A 15,302-nucleotide genomic window follows, 5' to 3' on the forward strand; every position below is an offset into this window, starting at 1 on the left:
TGAGACGTTCATCAACCTGCATTCCAGTGGGCTGGAGGGTTTCATGGGCCCCCTGAAATTTTATGTAGGATACTGCACATGTGTGTACATGGGCCCTTTTGTGGGGGCAGGGGAGAAGGTTTCTAATTTCAGTTAGATTCAGGATTCTCTGCTCCCTAAACTCATTGCAGAACCAGTTAGGAATGTAGCGAATTGACTCTTTTAATATTGACAAGCATTTGCTCATTGTGTCTCATGCCATCACAACCAGTGAGAGTTACTTGTAGTCCCACAAAAGCTTGGGCACAGACAGCCCTGTCATTGACCTGTGACACCAGGGGGGACTCTAAGGGACTGACTGGGCGCTGGTTTCTGCACACGAGCCCCCTGCCCCTGACACAGAACACTGATCATTAATGTGTGGTGGCTGCTTGCTGGTCGGAGGGAAGGCCTTCCCCTGTGTAGACCTGGCCTAACTCAGCCATTTCAGGTCCCGGGAGGACCAGTGATGGACGTCATAAAACGAAACGCCTGTGTCCAAACGCTGCCACTTTCTAGCTGTAGGACCGTAGTCCAGTCTCTCTCGGCCTCAGTTTCCTCTTTTGTAACCACAGGGTTGGCTATAGGATTTCTAATATCTCTCCCACCTCCGCAAGTTTCAGGAGCATCCTATTTGGCACAACCACATTGGAAAGCGCTGCTGAGATGAGCCGTTGGGAGTGGGCTAGAGCTTGGTCGTGAATTGCACAACGGCCGGCCTCCGTGTGAAAGTGCTCGGCCGCAGATATGGGTTACTTTGATAACCGTCCCTTGGCGGGCGGGGTGGGGGGAGTACTGCTGAGAAGTGATGATCTCCCGGCTCCAGGCCGGTTCGGGGGCCGGCTGCTGGGAGGAAGTGGGCGTGGCGATTTCCCGGCTTCCTTGTTTGGAGTAAACTTTGGCAGCATCTGCCCGGCTTCAATGTTTGCTTTTCCATCTGTTGATGTGCTTTTTGCGAGCTCTCCTGCCTGCCAGAGAAAACATCTAGAAGCACGACGCTGAATCTGGCCATTCCCTTGGGTCCCCAAACCCCACCAGCCTCCAGAGAGGGGCGGGCGAAGCTGAGACAGAAAACAGACGTGTGTGTAGCGCGCGCGTTTCAGAGGCTCCCAGAGACTCGGGTGGAACAGACAGGGATTGGGGCTCCCGCCCGCCGCCCGCCCCGCCCGCAGACGCACGCTCCGCCGGTGCCGCCTGACTTCCTCGGCTCTGCTGTCTGTCGCATCTGAAGTTGGCACTGGAGCTGGGGCAGTTGCCATGCTGGCTGACTCTGCCGCACGCCTAGTGCGTTAGCTGACTTTGCGGTCCCTGCGCCCAGCTCGCCACCAGCGGCGGACTGCGGACCTGCCGGCTCAGCGCACAGCGCACAGCGCGCAGCGCGCAGCGGCCAAGCGCGGGGCGTGGGCGTGGGCTGCTGCTTTGCTGCCCGGGGACCGCGGACGCTGAGGGCCGGTGGAGCCGAGCCATGACGGACGCCAGCAGCAGGAAAGAGGGCTTCAAAAAGTGCAGGAGCGCCACTTTCAGCATCGATGGCTACAGCTTCACCATCGGTGAGAACTTTCCTCCCCCGTCCGACTTGAGGCTTGGGCAAGCGCTCTTTCTGGTGGTGGCGGTGAGGGCGCTTTCTAGCTGAGGGATTTGGGGGTGGCCAGAGGTGAGGCAGGGCCGTGAGGCGCTCGCCAGGAGCCTGGGGAGCGGTGACAGGGCTGGGGAAATCCTGCGTGTGGCCGGTCGCTGCGACTGGGGCTCCCCGCGGCACCCCGTCCTCCCCCCTCCGCTCTAACCCCACATTCCGGGGAAGCTGCGTCCCTGAAGGGCTAGGTTTCCTTGCTGTGATTTTAGTAACTCAACTCGGGAGAGAGAGGGACAGGGATGGGGGCAGAAAGATGGAGATCGAAATAGCGAGAGGGGTGTCAGCGACCGAAGGACGTGGACACGATAGACACCGAGACAGAGACACCCAGAGGGACCCACAGAGAGACAGTGACCGAGACAGCTAGACACAGAGACACCAATGGAAACACCAAGACACCAGGTCAGAAATAGAGACAGACAGATGCCAACACTGAGACCACCAGACGGAATGACAGAGGGAGGACAGTGACAGGAACTAGAGAGGTGCCGAGGGTGAGACAGACGGGCATAGAAATAGGTTCAGAGAGAGAGAGAGAGACTGGGCGATAGTTTCTGCAGAAGTTAGAGAGAATGTGCAGGCAGGGAGGGATGTACTGTATCACCAAAATATTTGTGAAAAAACTGCTCTTGTCCTCTGATCTCCCAGTGGTGCACTGCTTTCTTCAAACCCTTTACCAGGAGGGGCACAGGAGGGGGTGGGAAGTATCACCCCGGCTATTAGAGGGAGCAGGACCACGGGCCGGGCTGACCCTCTGCAAGCTGAACTGCAAGAGGTCGCTTCTTGACGCTCGTGGTCCAGCGCTGGGTGCTGTTTTCAAACAATGGTCAGGGCTTGCCTCTCACCTTTCCAGGAGGTGGGCGAAGCAGCAGGGCCAAGCCAGGCCCCCAAGCCTTTGAAAATGAGGGGTGTGTTAATTTGCTTTTGGGGGTGGTGCAAGCTTGGAGGTGGCGCAGGAAATTGCTCAGGGCTGGAAGAGACCAAGGGACGGGGGCTCACCTCTGGACCGCTTTGGGTCTTTCTAACCAGGTGGCCCCAGTGGGCCAAGGGATGCACACGTTACTTCCAGAATTAAGTCTAAGCTCAAAATTAAGTCTAATTTTCTTAAACAAAATGCAATCATAAGGTTTGGTAATCAAATATTTCTTATTAGATTTGTTTCTGCTGTGTATAGAATAGTTCATCCATCTCCTCGTGTTGGCTACTTAGGTTGCTTTTAAGTTTTGCCCTAATAAACAACGGAACAAGACAACATCTTTGAGCACATCCATGAATACTCTTTCAGGATAGGTTTCTAGAAGTCCAATTGCTTGGTCCCAGAGTATGTATGTTTTGGGGGACTCTAGAACATATCGCTCAACTCGCCTCTGGAAATAACAGTTCACACTCCTACCAGCTATCTGTCAAGTTACTCAGATGCTCTCATGAGCCCCAGACACTTTAATTTAGGAAGAGTTTGAGAGCCGGAAGGTAGCATCTCAACGCCACCAGCGTTTCACTTCTTTTGTGAAATTGCCTTTTTATGCCCTTGGCCTGTATATTTTTCCTCAGGGGAAGTTTATCATTTATTAATTTGCAAGTATTCATAATGGATAGAGTTGATATTAATTATGTATGTAATCAATGTATTAACTATATAATATATAATGATAATTACTAGATATTAACTAGTGTACTATGTATTATATAACTACTACATATTAATCACATAATAACTATATAACAGTGATATATACCTTATGCACACACACATGCACTTATCTTTGTGTGTGTGTGTATATACTTTTCAAGTGCTGTCTGTCATGGGTATTACAGATATTTCTTCCAAGGTTGAGGACTCACATTCCTGCGATGTTTGTGTGGGGCACTGGCGCTCAGGACTTGCTCTGAGAACAGGCAGATGTCTTGTAGCCCACCCCTGTGGCTGCCAGCTTTGTCACACGGCTCCAGCAGGAAGGAGTAGGTGGGCATTCCCCTCCTCCAGGTGGAAGAGGAGCCTGATGCGATCCCAGTGGTCCCCAGGCCTCTCCTCTTCTCAGATGTCTGATCCTTTGCTGTTGGGAATCACTGCCTCTCGCGGCCTGTTAATTATGCAAACAACTCTCTGGGTCAGAGCATGTCATTGAAGGAACTCATGTTATGTTAGGTACTGGCATGTTCAGAGAATATTACCAGGGGAGGCCTATGAGGACAATGGGGGTCTCGGGGACCCTGTAGGAGGGAGGGGTGACCCACCTTAGAAGGTGGATCAAGAAGAAACTTTCCTTGGGGGGCTCCAGACAGAATCTGTCTCTGAGAATGGGCACTCCTGGGCTAGGAGGAGGTGTCACTTCTGGTGCAGACTGGGCAGGGAGAAGGCCTCAGCTGTGGTTCTCTAGCAGGGGTGGTACTTCCCAGGGGTCTGTTCTCGGAAGCACCATGCTGGGTGGCTGGGTGGCAGAGAGCAGAGGTCGGAGGAGTTAAACGTCCTGCAGCGTGTGGGGATGACCCCTCACAGTGAGGAATTGCCCTGAACATCGGTAGCACCCCCATAGAGAAACACTGGGGGGGGGTCCCTCTGATATGCAAGCCTAAGGCTCCAGCCCCAGCCTCTGCCCTGCCTGCAGGGACTCTGGGATGCTGTGGCCAAGGCTACTCTTAGAAGAGGCAGCTGTGGGGTGTGGACACTGAGCGGGTGCTTCACTCACCACAACCCTGACAGTGGCCGTTAGCAGCCACGTTAGGGGAAGGAACTCCTAAGACCCCGAGAGCAGGCAATTTGCCGAAAGTCACAAGCTGGCTAGTGGCAGAGTTAGGTTCAAAACACTGCTTTCTTGACCCCTCAGGCCAGGGTTTGTCTGCACCACACTGCCTCCCACAGTGGACTTGACCTTGGCCTGGGCTTGGGGACCAGCCCCTCATCTCCATGAGGAGGGATCACAGAGTTTCTGCTAAGCCAGTGCAGGCTGGGGCGAAACCAGAAAGAGTCCATCTTTGCCACAGGTGGGTGGGGCTCACTCCAGGAGGATGAGGTGGAAGAAACCAGGTTTGTTAACCTGCCTCCCACCGCCGCTGCCTGTTCAGCCCTGGGCTCCTGTGTCCCAGGGCCAATGGCCTTTTGACCTCTTTACATCATTTTCTCAGGTGGTGGAGTCAAGTACATGGTGAAGAGATCTTGGACGCACGACTCTGAGGTTGCGCCTGTGCCACATCCAGAAGGTGCTGGGTGTCACGGGGCCTCTCCGGTTCGACAGCTCCCTCCCCAGGAAACCCTCGGGTTGCGCTTGTGCTGATCAGGGAGTGAACTGCTGAGGGTGGGGAGGACGGTTGTCTGTCACTGTTTCCCTGTCTTCTGGGGCTTGGGTGCCTGTTTGGGTTTGTGCTGAGTTGATTCATAGATTCTTACTTTCTCTCAGAGGCTGCCGAAAACACACACATTCTCCCCCAAAAGGGAAGCATTTCTGCAAAACACGAAGCGCTTTTCTTAACCACCCGAGAGGGCCTCCTTCGCTCTCTTTTGGTTCTCATTTTGCAGATGAGAAAGTGGGGCTCTGGAGGGCCCCACTTCCCTTCTTCCCACGGTGATGGCCTCCGGGGTGCAGAGGGACATGGGAGAAGCCATGACCGGTGGGAGGGTGTAAAATGGAGGCGGTGTAGAGCAGAGACGCTGCTTCCCTCAACAACGGACCTGGCAGTGTTGTGGAAAATTCTAGCCCTGTACTGGAAGAGGTGTTGCTAACAGAGGGATGCGTTTCCTGTAGCAACTGCCACCAGCTCCCCTGTCCCCATGTTTCTCTCTGTGAGGTTGTCCCAGAGGAGGAAAAATAAGGGGCCCCTAGACAACAAGCAGAGGCCCAAGGGGCTGGGGAGAGGGTTCCCTGTCCCGCCCTCGGACTGCCAGGAGCTGGGAACTGTGCTGAGTGGGCAGGCCTGCTGGCCCATACTCCTCCTCAAGGAGTTCCTGGGTGGGCAGGGCTCCGTGGGTGGTCCAGGCTGGGATGACTGGGGGTGTGTGCACTGGGGGTGTGGCCCACCCTCCAGCCCAGGCACTGAGGCCTGGCCTCCCTTGGGGCACATGGTTGAGGACTTTCTCAGCCCAGACTAATCGGTGCTCTCGGCCAAGTGTCTTGTCTGGGCAGATGGGGGTGGGGCAAGACCTTCGGGCATTGTACGCCTGGTTGGGGTGACAGTGGGGAGCAAAGAAGTGCATAAGGATCTAAGGTGAAATATCCCACGGCTGTCATCCATCAGAACCAGTTGCTCAGACTCTCCCTGACTCTGCACAACTCTCCCAAGACTCGGGCAGAGCCGGGTGGAGCAGCCTGTGGAAGGACAGGTCGTCGAACCACAGCCCACAGCCCCTGCTCTGGCACTCACCTCTGCCCCCTAGTCCCCATTCTGCATCTTGAGCGAGTAAGTCACTTCCCTTCTCTGAGCCCCAGTTTCCTGACATGTGAAGTGGGGAGCGTGCTCCATAGATTTGGAGCTGTGGTGGGGACCCAGTGCTGGGCAGGGCTCTGGGTGGCTCCTTGTGGTTGGGGGGCTGGTCACCGGAAAGAGCAAGCCATGGTTAGAAGCTTGGCATTTTCAGTCAGCCCTCCTCCCCCACCTTCTCCAGAGAGGGAGAAGGGCTGGAAATGAAGCCTCTGTAAGAACCCCAAAAGTATGAGGCCTGGGGAGCTTTCAGGTCGGTGACCACATCTGTGTACAGGAGGGCCACCACCCCAACCCTCTGGGGACAGAAGCTCCTGTCCTCGGAACCCTCCCTGATCTCGCCCTGTGCTCTCTGGCTGTTCATCCGCATCCGTCATCAAGTCCCCTAGTGAACTGGTAAACGCAGCATCCCCTGAGTTCTGTGAGCTGTTCTAGGAAATAATCGAATCCAGGGTGGGGGGGTCACGGGCACCTCTGATTTGTAGCCCAGTCAGACAGATGTTGTGGCAACCTGGGGTCCTGCTACTTGCAATTGGCATTGGCAGTGGGGGGCAGTCTCTCATGTGACTGAACCCTTAACCTGTGGGGTCCGACGCTGGCTCCTGGTGGGTCGCGTCAGGGTGGAGGTCAGTTGGAGGACACCCAGCTGGTGTCACAGAGTTTCTTGGAGGAGAGAAGACCCCACAGATTTGGGGACCAGAAGTGTCAGAAGGGAAGTGTCCCGTATGAGGAATAAGGGGGAGAAGACTGGGGTCTCTTCCTGGTATAGGGATAATCACTGAACGAGACCCAAGGAAGGACCCAAAGTGTCGGTGTGTAGCTGCCATTTTCCTTTGTGACATCAAATTCCGGTGGGAAATAGGGGGGTGAGGGGCATCTTAGTGTTTCTGCTTGCTGCAGGGCTAGCTCTCCTTCCGTTCCGATGTGGTGCGAAGCCCTTATCGCTTTGATTCATGTTAGTGGACCTGTTCATCACAAACAGTAAATGGGGCTGTATATTGTGTAACAGTATGGAAGGCCCTTGCGTGAGGCCCGCTGGATTGGAGAGACAGTACGTGCAGAGGGGAAGAGCGTGAATTCAGCAGCTTGAGTTCCTTTGAATTTTGGCTTCACAGTTCATTTGCTGTGTGGTCTTGGGCAAGTTGCTGAACCTCTCTGTATTTCCCTCTGTTCATCTGTTAAAAGAAGATAATTGTATTGTCTGTCTCCTAGGGTTTTGGATGGTGAAATGGGTTAAAGTACACTAAGCATTTGAAACAACACCTGATATATAGTTCTAGATATAGGCTTATTATTATTTCCTTAATAGTGTTATTATATATCCATAGTATATACTCATTATAATATATTTCCTTATTATTAACATGATAGTAATAATAATAACCAGCTCTGAGTCTTTCTGGATCAAACACCCATATGTATTTGTCCTCGAAAACTGTAAGGATGACCTTGGCCTTAATTATCAGTTGTTCAAGATCGGCCCTTCCTGCGAAGAGGCACGGACGCCCTCCTGTGTCCTTGGGCATCAGTGTCTGATGCTGTTCTTGATGAAGCCGTGGTGGACCTCCAAATGCTCCCCTCTCCACAACCAGTTAATGGTCCTTCAGGATTTGGTTCATGCCTTGCAGTGGCTTTGCAAAGGGCATCCCTTTTCAGATGCTCAGCTCTCCTGCTCCAGGATGCTAGGGTTTCAAAAGGAAAGTGACACAGAAGACCTGGGCTCTAGACCCCATCCTGGCAGTTTCTGTCCCGAGCTTGAGGAAAGATCGTTAATCTCCTTGAGCCACAGGTCCCTCATTTGCCAGCAGGGATAGCACTTTCTTCTGTTGTGCTGTTGGCGAGTTCGGCAGGGTGAGGAAGGTAGGAACCTGGCACGCTCCAGGTGTCCAACCTCTGGTTGGCTGTGAGGCTCGGAAATCAAGGGAGCGGGCAAGGGTCCCAGCCCACAGCTGCTGCCCTGGAGCGTGCCCCCCCAGCCTGACTCTCATAGCCACCCCCCCACCCACCAGCCACTATGTCAGGGGGTGGCCAGCCAGTCACTATGTCAAGGGCCTGCTCGGCTGCCAGGATGTTTTTGATTTAGTGCAGGATTTCCGACCAGGCCAGGCTTCTGGAGCTCTTGCCTCACCCCCGCCGAGGGCTTCCAGCTGGGTCTGGGTAATTGGTGCCAGCTGCTCTGGGAAGAGCCGGTTGGCACTTCCTGTGCTGCTTGGCAGGCGGGCTCCTGTGGCAGGAGCTTGGCCTTGGCCTTCCCCAAGGAGCCCTGGGGAGGCTTGGAGGCGAGTGGCTGGCAGCTGGTTTTCACTAGCGGGAGGGCAGCGTCTGCTGGTCGGCCCCAGGCACCCGAGACCACCTGGTGAGTGCTGGTCCGCGTTTCTCTGAGGGGGATCCCCACGAACTGATTTGATGACTCCCGCCTTTTCTTGCTTCTGATGGTGAGAGCTGGGCTTGCTCTCTACTGGATAACAGCCCAGAGTAGCTCCCATGTGGTCCGGTGGGTTTGGGAAAGGACATAGGAGAAGGATCAGTTATCATGCATGAAGGACTCCAAGGACTGGTTTAGCCTTAAAGAAAGAGCTTTTCACAGACGGCCTAATTCAGCTTTTTCAAGTGAGGTTACCGCTGGAGCAGTGACTGATGAGTGAGTGTTTCAAAGGAGGTCCTCAGAGTTCAGGTGAGTGCTAGTCCCCTGTTTACTCTTTATTTATTTTTTACTGGGGGATGCAGTGTTGGGCCTGCTGACTTGTATGTCTTAGTCATCAGACATCTTGACTTTTGGAGATCGTCTCGAAGAATTAGGGTAGTGTGTGTGGTGAAAAGACCAGAAGTTGGGTTGCTAAGCTCTGCTGCACGTCATTTATGAAGCATCGAATTGCTCTCTTTACCTTTCGGAATCTCCTTTTGGACTCTTGCAAAGTAGGATCAATACTGTCGGTACCTGATATGACATGTTAAGTGCTGGTCCAGTAATGAGACCACCCCAGGCACTCATAAACTTAATTCCTTTCCCTCCCAATTTCCCTCCCCTCCCCTCCTCTCCCCTTTCTCCCTTTCTCTTTCCTTCCCTCCCGAAAAACCTGAAGGTGTCCCAGCTGGCTTAGGCCCTGGAATCACAAAGGAGGGGAAGCCTCCAGCCCTTGGGAAGCCCCGTCTCTCCGCGAGGCCCCAGGAGAAGGCTGGTGTTGTCTGACCCCTAATTAACACAGGGATTTAGGCAGCAGGTGGGAAAGTGGGTGGATTTTTATTTCAAAGTCGTTTGCTCACAATTTCCAAGAAAGGCTCATTGTGTCTAGTGACTTGTCTTCCTTTAACAGTTGGAAGCTACGTTAAGTTTTCACATTTTGTGAAGTCGGTGAGTATTGAAGGGGAAGCCAGCCTCTCTCTGAGCGGCACCAGATCCCAAGCCCCCGCCGGGCCTAGGGGACACCCAGCTCTCTAACGAGGTTCTGGGTCATTTGTGAGGCCAACTGTGTAAGCTGGTGAAACTTGTGAACGGGGTGGAAGTCAGGTCAATGGGGCAGGACTGGAGTCTGGCCTCAGTGACCGTTTCGGGAGGGCGTTCCTACCAGGCAGCTCCCACACAGGCTGCTCCCCCATGTTAATGATGGTGAGAATAAGGCTTTGCCATTTGCAAAGCACTTTCCCCAACATCCACTCATTTGATTCTATCAATAGCCCTACAAGAGACCCACGAGCAGCTCCATTTTACAGGTGTAGAAACTGAGGCTTCAAGGGGTCATAGTGCCCAGTTTCAGAACCACGACTCGTGGCCAACTTCTGCATTACAGAAGGCGTGGGAACCAGAGGTCAGGGAACCACCTTTGATTCTTTCTTCCCGCCTCCCCCCCGCCCCGCCTCATTTCATTAGCCAGCAGGTGCTCTGCATTTTCTGTTCCAAACCCTTTCCTGTTCCAACTTTCCCTTCCCTCTCATCTGCCTTAGTTCAAGCCCTCCTCGTCTCTCACTGAGTCTGTCGCAGGAGTTCCCAGTGGTCTGGCGAACTCCCTCTCAACTCGCCTCCCCTCCTAACTCCTCTCAACATGGCAGCTAGAATGTTCTTTTGGAACACACGGTTGACCCTGCTCCCTTCCACTTTAAAACCATCCAGGAGCTTCCCACTGCTGGCAGGATGGAGCCTGCACCGCCAAATTGGGCTCACAGGCCTTTTGTGGTCTGGCCTTTGCTGTTCTCCTGGCTCAGACTTTGTAGCATCCTCACTGGCCCACAGTTGTCATCAGTCACTTAGCCTTTCTTCATGGAGGGCCTGCCGCATGACAGCTACCACGTTAGCACTGGGGGTCCAGTGTGAGTGAAACCGACTTGCCCAGCAGAGCCCACGGGCAGCATGGCATGGCCGCACTGCACCCTCGAGGGAAGGCCGGGGTGCTGTGTGAGGGACCAAGTCTGTGGGGTTGGGCGGGGAGCTTCCCTGGTGAAGGGGTTGAGAGAGCACCCAGGTAGAGCAGCCAGCCTGTGCAAAGGTCCTGTGGCTAGAAGGTGGGTGGGGGAGGGATATGGATCTAGAAGAGACTGGAGAAGTGGGCAGGAGTTCTTATAGGCCAGCTGAAGCATTTTTTTTTTTCTTAAGAGTAATGGAAGGCAGCAAACCACTTAAGCAGAAGGGACACCATCAGAGGTGTGTCCCCTGTGTATGTTCTGGTTAGACTGGGGGAGTCAGTCGGCGGGTGTGCGTTGGCCGCTCCTGCTGTTGCGGGTGACAAGCTGCTACCACGTGCATGGCATCCCTCCTTTGTCCCTGGGCCTTCCTGCATCCTCCCGGGTGTGCCTTCTGCCCTGGGACAAACCAGACTGTCCGTGAGAGCGCCGGAGAGGCAGGTGGTCTGTGGGGGCTGCAGGCTTGCTTCCTCTTCCTAATCACTTCAGTTCTGTAGGAAAATCAGGACAGGATTATTAACTTTACTTGCCTGTAAAAATGATTCATGTTCATCTTAGGAACTCGGGAAAGGAAACCACATTCTTCAGGGATGACCTCCGTTAGTGGTTAGGTGACTCTGTTTCCACCGTTTTCTTTCTCTCAGGTTCCCATAGTGGTTTGTTGCCGTTTGGTGTTTAGGTGGGATCCGCACATGTTGTTCTACCTGCTTTTTAAACTGCAGTTGCAGGAATGGACATTTACAGGTTCCCAGCCTGCGCGTTCTCTGACTCAGTGCCCAGGCCCTCTCTTGGGCTCATCTCAGCTTCCGATTCCTGGTAGCCCACGAACCAGGTGCAGCTCACCTGAGCATTTCACAGCATGGTCTGTCTGCGCAGCATAGCCTCTCCAGTTACACACACACACACACACACACACACACACTCTCTCTCTCTCTCTCTCTCTCTCTCTCCCCTCCTCTGTCCCCACCCCTCAGTCATTAAAATGCTTACTTGCGAGCCTACCTGTGCACGGGAGCCATCAGGGAAGGGTTCCTCCTTCCCTCCCTCCTTCCCTCCTGAGGACAAGCGTTACTGGTTTTAGAGCGAGAGGGTAAGGGGGCGAGAGAGAGGGAGAGAAACATCCATCAGTCACTTCACACGTGCTCCTACAGGGGACCAAACTAGCAGCCTCAGTGTGTGCCCTGACTCGAACCCGTGACCTTTGGTTTACAGGGTGACGCTCCAACCAGCTGACCCACATTGGTGAGGGCAGGAAGGGCTCTTCTGAACACCTGAGCGACATGCCTTTGGTGAAAATGTGAAGCACTTGTGGGACGGCCAACATCTCCTCTTAGCATCCCAATGACAGGGTTGGTGACCACGTACGAGGGAGGCAGGCTGGGTGTGAAGCTCTGAGGACCACACGCCTCTTACAGTTCGTTTCGACGGAGAGCTTGGTGGGCCACTCACTCCTTCATGTGCTCTCGTACAGACGTTTGCTGGGCGCCCACTGACCGCCCTGCAAACCCAGGGATGCTAGGCAGTTTTTTCTTTCTCAGAAAGTGTGCGGTCTTACGGGGGAGACTGATATTAAAAATGACACCCCTGGGCTCAGTGTTTGGAGGACTTATAAAGGATCGAGGGGGAACGGGCTCACTGCCTGCAGAAGTCGGCGAAGGCGTGGGCTCAGCTTCTCCTGCCTTCTCTTCCCTCCTCACTTCCATTCTCCTCACTCAGTTTTATGGAGGTGTACTTTATATACCATAAAATCCACTCACTTTAAGAGTACAGTTCATGATTTTTAGTAAAGTTTCAGAGTTGTCTAGTTGCCATGGGTAACCACTTCCTTGTTTTATTTTGAATAGTGTCCATTATGTCGGTATATATGATACGTGTGTTTATCCATTCAACCATCGATGGACACAGGTTGTTTCCATTTTTTGGCTACTATGAGTGATGCTGCTATAGACATTCATGTACAAGTCTTTGCATGCACGTACATTCTCATTCTCTTGGGTAGATACACAGGAGTGGAATTGCTGGGTTGTATGGTGAATTCGTGTTTAATTTTTAGGGAACTGCCACATGATTTTCCGAAGTGGCTGCACCATTTTGTAATCCCACCAGCAGCGTGTGAGAGTCCTTGAACTGAGTTGTAAAGGATTACTTAGGTCAGCGGGTTTCAAGTACTTTCAGGGCAGGGCTGGCTGTGTAAGAACCGAAGGGGGAACTTGTTAAAGATTTCTGAGCTCCGTGCTTTGATCCTGTAGCTAGAGGATGGGCCGAGCACGCGCAGTTATAGAAAGTCTCTGACGTGTGGCTTTGTTTGGGGGTTGCTGAACTGCACAAGGCTGAGGATGGGATGGGCAGGGGAGAGATTCTGGGAACATTCTAGGCAGATAAACAGCCTGTAGAAGAACACCAGCACATGTTCTTGTTATGATTGGCAGGAGAAATGGCTGGAGAGAGAGGCAGCTTCGCACTGGTCCCATGGAGACCAAAGGAGGGACCGCTTGATTCACTGACCCATCCGTCCGGTTTTCTGTGAACATTTTTTTTAGGGGAAACTTTTTTTGAGCACCAGAGCTTTACATTTAATTGTTGACAACCCTGTTTACTCATTATCATTCCGAGTTTACAGGTGAGGAACCTGAGGCTCGGGAGATTGAATATGGGGGCTGGGACTTGAAACCAGGTCTGTCTGGCTCTTTGCAGTAGAGCAGACTGCCCCTCCTCTAAGCAGACAGAGCACTGTGTGAACAGGCTTGGGACTTCATCGTCACCATGGGGGAATTCATCCTGCGTTCTAATGTTGCACTGGATCCCCTGGCCTTCTGTGGACTTGCGGCTCTTTGCTCTTCTGGCCATGGGTTAGAGGCGTGTTAGGCTTTCTCTAACGGAAATGACAATATTTAAACGTGCCAGGGAGAGGCAGTCTCAGATCCCTAAGTTACACGCCTTGAGGCTTGTCTGTGACAGTGAGAGTCCTCTGGCGGCTTCTTCCCTCCTGGTCCCCTGTGATCGAGGCTGCGTTGACAGACTGTGCCGACACTTGACCCTGGGTCTCTGGGGCTGTCCCTCTGAGCTCTGCACAAGTGGGGGATGAGGGCCTTCCGTAGATTGGGAGCCGGAGTCCTGTGGCCGGGCTGTTTTCAGAGTTGGATGCATGATGAAGGGAAACTTGTAGTAATTACCGAACAGATGCCCTTAATGAGGTCTCTGCTGGGTTCCCAGCTGGCATGGCAAGCTCTGGGCTGGGCTGGGCGCATCGCAGGCCCTGGATCGTTATGTGACATCACATCCTGCCCTTGTTGCCATAGCTGCTGTAATCATCCCCCCGAAAGTGTCCCTTGGGGATGGCAAGCCACGTCTTTTTCCATTAATGGGAATCCACGGTCTTTTCATGCTAAGGGGAAAAATTAGTTCATTAATGCTTTTGAAAGGAGAAAAAGATGAACAATTATCAGCATGATACCATTACTACAGTCATTATGATTTTAACAATTATTCTGCAAGTTGCACATGTTGATTGTGGAAAATTTATAAGCTAAAGTTTGGAAAAGAACACAAAACCCTACTTGTAAAAAATAACAACATGTACAGAGAATCACTATTAACATTTTGATACATATGTTTATCTGCTTGAGTTTTAACACATATGTATCAATGCATTCATTATTTTTTTTTTCAAATATGGGACCATTACTGTATGGTTGTTTACTTTTTCTGCCTACCCACAAATGTTTAATTGATATCATTTCATATCGGTAGTTTTTAAGGTACCATGGTTTATTCAGCTGGTCTTCGTTGTTGGGTGTTCAAGTTCTTTCTGCCTTATTGATGTCCTAAGTACCACTCAGTGACTCTCACTGTTTCTTTGTAAGTCCCTTTTGCCTTGAGGTAACTAACTTCTTGGAAGTAATGTTTGGGTAGAAAGAGTTGAATATTTGTAAAGCATTTGAAATATATATTTTAACTCTCCCATGTTGAACCAAGTTATAATTTCTCACAAAAAGTATGAGTTTGCCTGTTGACCCTTAGTTATATTGCATATCAACCTTTAAAAAAGTTATAATTTTATAGGTCAAATATAGCATATTTCTCTTCTGTTAATTTATTTGATTATTTGTGAGTTTGAAACATTTTTGTCATGTGTTATTCTTTTATAAATAGCATATACATTTTTCTAATGGGGTGTTCTCTAATTTATACAAACTTTTTATATTAATGTTACCGAACCCCGCTAGTGGGGGTGGAGGGGGGCCACCAGTTCTACTGCTGCTGCCTGCCAGGCAAAACTCCAAAGACAGAGTTTGATGGAAAAGAAAGGAATCTTTTATTTAACAATGATATAATTAGAAATAATGACATGTTTCTGCCTGAAATATCTGGAATATGACATCATAGCTTTTAAAATATTTGTCATTACAACTACTACATAGATTCAAGAACTGAAGGCACATGAACTTTGGTCCTGTTCAGTACTTTTTTTCTATTAACCCCGCCAAACTGATATTTTACTCCCACAGGCCCATGCTGGAAGCAGGCCGGGTGGCCAGTGACAGGTGCACACGGGAGAGCGGCGCAGGCCTGCCACTGAGATGCCTCCTTCCCTCCCCTCTCACCATCCCCAGTGCCTGGGGCCCAGGGCCTCCTGTCCCGAGCTGTGCAGGAAGGAAGACTAAAAAAGGAAGTGATGTTTCCCTACGCTCCTTTTTAAATGATCTCCCCCAGAATCCTTTGCATTGCCCAGCACATGTGACCCTCGTTGGCAGGGTGAGGCCTTAGCATGTGCAGCTTAACCCCTGCCCCACTTCTGGGGGTGGGGCCCCCATTGCATGAAGACCATTAAACTTTGGTGATA

General features: G+C 52.0%; 1 protein-coding gene across 5 annotated transcripts in view; it reads left to right on the forward strand.

Annotated features, from left to right (window-relative positions):
- Positions 1–15,302, forward strand: part of PDE1C (phosphodiesterase 1C) — a 382,013-nt gene that overhangs the window by 9,033 nt on the left and 357,678 nt on the right. For 3 of the 5 annotated variants that reach the window (XM_053661810.1, XM_053661801.1, XM_053661831.1), the window contains exon 1: positions 934–1,568. The exons of 1 other annotated variant lie outside the window; for it this stretch is intronic. In XM_053661810.1, coding sequence (XP_053517785.1) covers positions 1,484–1,568 — 85 coding nt within the window. In that variant the 5' untranslated portion in view covers positions 934–1,483. Of the gene's footprint in view, positions 1–932; positions 1,569–15,302 lie in introns of those variants that run through there. One more of the 5 variants, XM_037126507.2, reaches the window with a different exon arrangement.

The sequence above is a fragment of the Artibeus jamaicensis genome, unplaced genomic scaffold (assembly GCF_021234435.1).
Source record: "Artibeus jamaicensis isolate MK-2021 breed Jamaican fruit bat unplaced genomic scaffold, CSHL_Jam_final contig_1016, whole genome shotgun sequence".
Taxonomy (NCBI): domain Eukaryota; kingdom Metazoa; phylum Chordata; class Mammalia; order Chiroptera; family Phyllostomidae; genus Artibeus; species Artibeus jamaicensis.